The 4698-nt window shown below is 39.1% G+C and overlaps 1 protein-coding gene across 1 annotated transcript in view; it reads left to right on the top strand.

Annotated features, from left to right (window-relative positions):
• SYNRG (synergin gamma) overlaps positions 1–4698 on the top strand; it is a 97058-nt gene that overhangs the window by 49350 nt on the left and 43010 nt on the right. The window contains exons 13-14 of the mRNA XM_023516604.1: positions 2895–2898; positions 3020–3025. Of these exons, the coding sequence (XP_023372372.1) occupies positions 2895–2898; positions 3020–3025 (10 nt within the window). The remainder of the gene's footprint in view (positions 1–2894; positions 2899–3019; positions 3026–4698) is intronic.

The following is a 4698-nucleotide window of genomic DNA, read 5'->3' as shown; positions in this document are numbered from 1 at the left end:
CAAGAGTTTGAGGTTGCTATGAGCTACAACACCAGGGCACTCTACCCAGGGTGACCAAGTGAGACTCTGTCTCAAAAACAAAAAGAAAGAAATGCACTTTTTTAGATAGGATTGCCTTCATTGGTTACCCAGGTTTAGGTACTCACTTCTCATGAACACTGGCTACAAAGCATTTAAAACCAAACAAGCACAACATTAGATTTATACAAAGATGACCAAGTAGAGGCAGGCAAGACTCAACCTACCTCGTATTTACCAACTCTGTCATATTTGGATGGTAGGAGCTCCATGGAAGAAAGGTGATGTCAAGTAATACTTCAAAGCTTTGGGCCACAACCAAAATACAGCATCATTTTAAACAGAAGCAGGTTGCTAAACAACGCACAACACTCCCTTGATGTGTTCAAAGATGCTGACATCAGTATTTAATCATCTGGTCACTCATCCAGGAAGGCAATCAATTACTATACTTTGCTTGTGTTCAACTCAGTTACCTCTACACAAGATTTTCAAGATTGGCTACAATTTAATGAGAAAGATGAGGAGGAAGAGATTTGTGTGCATGTGTGGTTATCTCTCTGATAGAAAGATTTATGGTAAAAAGGACTACATCATAATTTGAGAGCCATGTATGTAAAAACTACAAGTTATGTTTGTGGTTAAATCCTACTATAAACATAATGTGTAGAGTTCTCCAAAGCTTAACTATGTTCTGCAAAGCTTAACCATACATTCTGTGAAGTGTATATACTCTCATAAGGATTTCCTTATGGGAACAATACCATATTCTACCTTGTGTACTAAATGCTCAAACTTGGAGCATCCATCAGCTATCATTTATTTCCGCCCTCTACTAAGGGTGAAGATTAGTAAAGCAAGTATGGTGGGAAACTGTATTTTTTGGCTGGGCATGGTGGCTCACACTTAGAATCCTAGCACTTTGTGAGGCTGAGGTGGGAGGATCGCTTGAGGCCGGGAGTTTGAGGCTAGCCTAGACAACATAGTGAGACCTTATCTTTACCAAAAAATTTTTTTGATTAGATGGGCAAGGTGGTGCACCCCTATAGTGCCAGCTACTCGAGAGTCTGAGGCAGGAGGATCCCTTGAACTCCTGGGTGCAAGTTATCCTCCTGCCTCACTTCCCAAGTGGCTGGGTCTACAGGCACATGCCATTGTGTCCAGCATTATTTCTATCTTAACTTTAATTCTAAAACCTTCCCAGTAGAGTTGACTTTGTTCATTTTAGGAGAATATGTTTTCTTTTCCTAAGTATAATATCTTTTTTATATTCTCATTAAAACTGCCTTGGCTAGGGATGAGTGTATGGGTTACCAAAAAAATTTAAAAATACATTGACTTGGCTTCATCAAAGTATGTTAGTCTCTTAGAATTTATGAACAATCTTACTATATTCAGAGCTGTGGATTTCTTAGGTTACTGAATGGTAGAGTTTAAGAATATTTCCTTTATTCTACCTCTACAGTTCAAGCCATAAATCAAATAAGGAAAAATGTTCTAATAAGAAAGTGACATTATTGAAATATTAGCAAAAAGTGGCCTCTTTGAGATTTTAGAGGCCTAAAAACTGACAAGAGGGAAACTTAATAAGAATTGAGAAGTTGGGCAGCGCCTGTGGCTCAAAGGGGTAGGGTGCTGGCCCCATATGCTGGAGGTGGCAGGTTCAAACCCAGCCCTGGCCAAAACCGGAAAAAAAAAAAAAAATTGAGAAGTGAACTGAAAAGCTACCCATGAAATAATAGACTTAATGTACCTCTGATAGGCAAGCTTCCAGTGACAGCAATTAATTTATTTGCCAAGATACTCCCTTTGTTTTTGAACTTGTAACCCACCCAGTTTTATTTTTATTTCCTTTTAACCCTTTCACTCAGCTTACATTTCTAATGGAAAAGTTTACTGTTTATCAGTAAGTTTAGTTTGCTGTGGTGATTTATTTTTTTCGGGGTGGGGGGAAAAAGCAAAACTTGTCAATTTCACAGAGAATTTCATTTAAAATTTAGGCTATGATAAAATTGGCTTATCAGCTTTTCATTTTCAGAAATAATACAAATGTAATCAGTGATATACTTATCTAAAATTCTGTTTTTAAAAATTTCATGACTTTGTCCTGTCAATTTGTGAAATTGACTTTAGTTTATTGGTGGTATGTCTTACAAATGTAAATTGCAGGAAGTAGGAATGCTGTTCCTTACTTTCTAAAAGTTTACTAACATTACATGGATTAGATGGATTTCTCTGTGGTGACTTACGCTAATCCATTGGTCAAGTATCTAACATTAGAAGGAAAAATCAGCTTGTATTGTTTTTCATTGCTTTTTTTCAAGTATATTTAAAACCTGCATTATTTTATATGCCAATTATAAGAATTGGATTTTGGTTTTAAATAGATTTTTATGGGCTCAGCGCCCAAAAAATACATTTTTATGGTTATGGTGTCAGCCACATACACTGAGGCTGGTGGGTTCAAACCTGGCCAGGGCCTGCTAAAGCAACAATCACAACAAAAAAAATAGCCGAGCATTATGATGGGCACCTGTAGTCCCAGCTACTTGGGAGGCTGAGACAAGAGAATCACTTAAGCCCAAGAGTTTGAGGTTGCTGTGAGCTATGATGCCATGGCATTCTGTCAGGTGTGACATAGTGAGACTCTGTCTCAAAAAACATAAATAAATAAATATATTTTTATGTTTCATATGCTTCTACATCTCATTTTTAGGCAAAAACAGAATTTAAAAAATGAGCGAGGACATTAAAGCTTATATCTTAATTTCTAAGTCTTCAGAAATGGCAATTATATATACACACACACACATATATATATATATATATTTTTTTTTTTTTTGAGACAGAGCCTCAAGCTATTCCCCTGGGTAGAGTGCTGTGGCTTCACAGCTCACGGCAACCTCCAACTCCTGGGCTCAAGCGAGTCTCCTACCTCCGCCTCCCAAGTAGCTGGGACTACAGGTGCCCGCCACAACACGTGGCTATTTTTTGGTTGCAGCCATCTTTGTTGTTTGGCGGGCCTGGGCTGGATTCGAACCCTCCACCTTAGGTGTATATGGCTGATGCCTTAGCCACTTGAGCCACAGGCACCAAACCGCAATTATATTTTTTAACAATGAGAGATATTATTAGTATAACTGTATTTATACTTCATTTATCTGTGGTTTTCATTACCTAGTATAGGTTAGTAGATTTTATGGTAGACCTTTAAACACGATTAGAAAACTGAATTCATCTGTATCCCTAACATCATACCTATGAGTAAAGCATAGCGACCATTATTAAGAATCATAGGCCTATGTCTCAGCGCCTGTGGCTCAAGCCAGCTACATACACCTGAGTTGACAGGTTCAAATCCAGTCTGGGCCCACCAAAACAACAATGACGGCTACAACCAAAAAACAGTCAGGCATTGTGGCAGGCGCCTGTGGTCCCAGCTACTTGGGAGGCAGGAGACTCGCTTGAGCCCAGGAGTTAGAGGTTGCTGTGAGCTGTGATGCCGTGGCACTCTACCCAGGAGGATAGCTTGAGACTCTGTCTCAAAAAAAAAAAAAAGAATCATAGGCCTAGATTTTTATCAGTGTCTTGATTAAATCTATTTAACTATTTATGAGTACTTGTTTTCTCTAACCAAGAAATAAAAGTATAAAATTCTGTCAGTAACTCTGTCCTCAGAGTAGCACAGTATAAACTAAAGTCTACATCACATCTTCTGAAACTTAATAGAGTTGGTATTTATTCACATCCCTTTGAATTTTATTTTATTTATTTATTTTTTGAGCCAGGGTCTCACTTTGTTACCCTGGGTAGAATGCCATGGCATCATCATAGCTCATAGCAACTTCAAACTCCTGGGCTCAAGTGATCCTCTTGCCTCACCTTCCCTAGTAACTGGAACTACAGGCGTGCACCACTACGCACAGCTAGTTTTTCTATTTTTAATAGAGACAGGGTCTCACTCTTGCTCAGGCTGGTCTCCAACTGCTGAGCTAAAGTAGTCTTCTTGCTTTGGCCTCCCAGAGTGCTAGTATTACAGGCATGAGCCTGGACTATTCAGATCCCTTGGAATTTTAATAAATAAGAGTAGGTGGACAGCGCCTGTGGCTCAGTGGGTAGGGCGCCAGCCCCATATACTGAGGGTGGCTGGGTCAAACCCGGCCCCGGCCAAACTGCAGTAAAAAAATAGCTGTGCTTTGTGGTGGGCTACTCCAGAGGCTGAGGCAGGAGAATCACCTAAGCCCAGGAATTGGAGGTTGCTGTGAGCTGTGTGATGCCATGGCACTCTACCTAGGGCGATAGAGTGAGACTCTGTTTCTACAAAAAATAAAATAAAATAAAAATATAAATAAATAAGAGTAGGTGCTCATTGGTGTAGTGAGATGGTGCATTTCAAGAAAAGCCTAAGTGCTCACAAATTCTTTTCTGTGAGATTCAGCTTATTTCTTTGTCTGGGGAGGGGCTGCTTTAAAATGTGCCCTTAGCTAGAGTGCTTTGCAATTCAATAAATATCTTTTTAAAAATTTTTATTAGGGCGGCACCTGTGGCTCAATGAGTAAGGGTGCCAGTCCCATATACCACAGGTAGCAGGTTCAAACCTGCCGCAATTAAAAACTGCAAAAAAGAAAATTATCAAAAAATACTTGAGCAAGGCTACATAGTATCTTTTTTTTTTTTTTT

Source organism: Otolemur garnettii, unplaced genomic scaffold, assembly GCF_000181295.1.
Source record: "Otolemur garnettii isolate 467f Iridium unplaced genomic scaffold, OtoGar3 scaffold00094, whole genome shotgun sequence".
In the NCBI taxonomy this organism is placed as follows: domain Eukaryota; kingdom Metazoa; phylum Chordata; class Mammalia; order Primates; family Galagidae; genus Otolemur; species Otolemur garnettii.
This window is presented reverse-complemented; position numbering and strand designations above follow the sequence as displayed.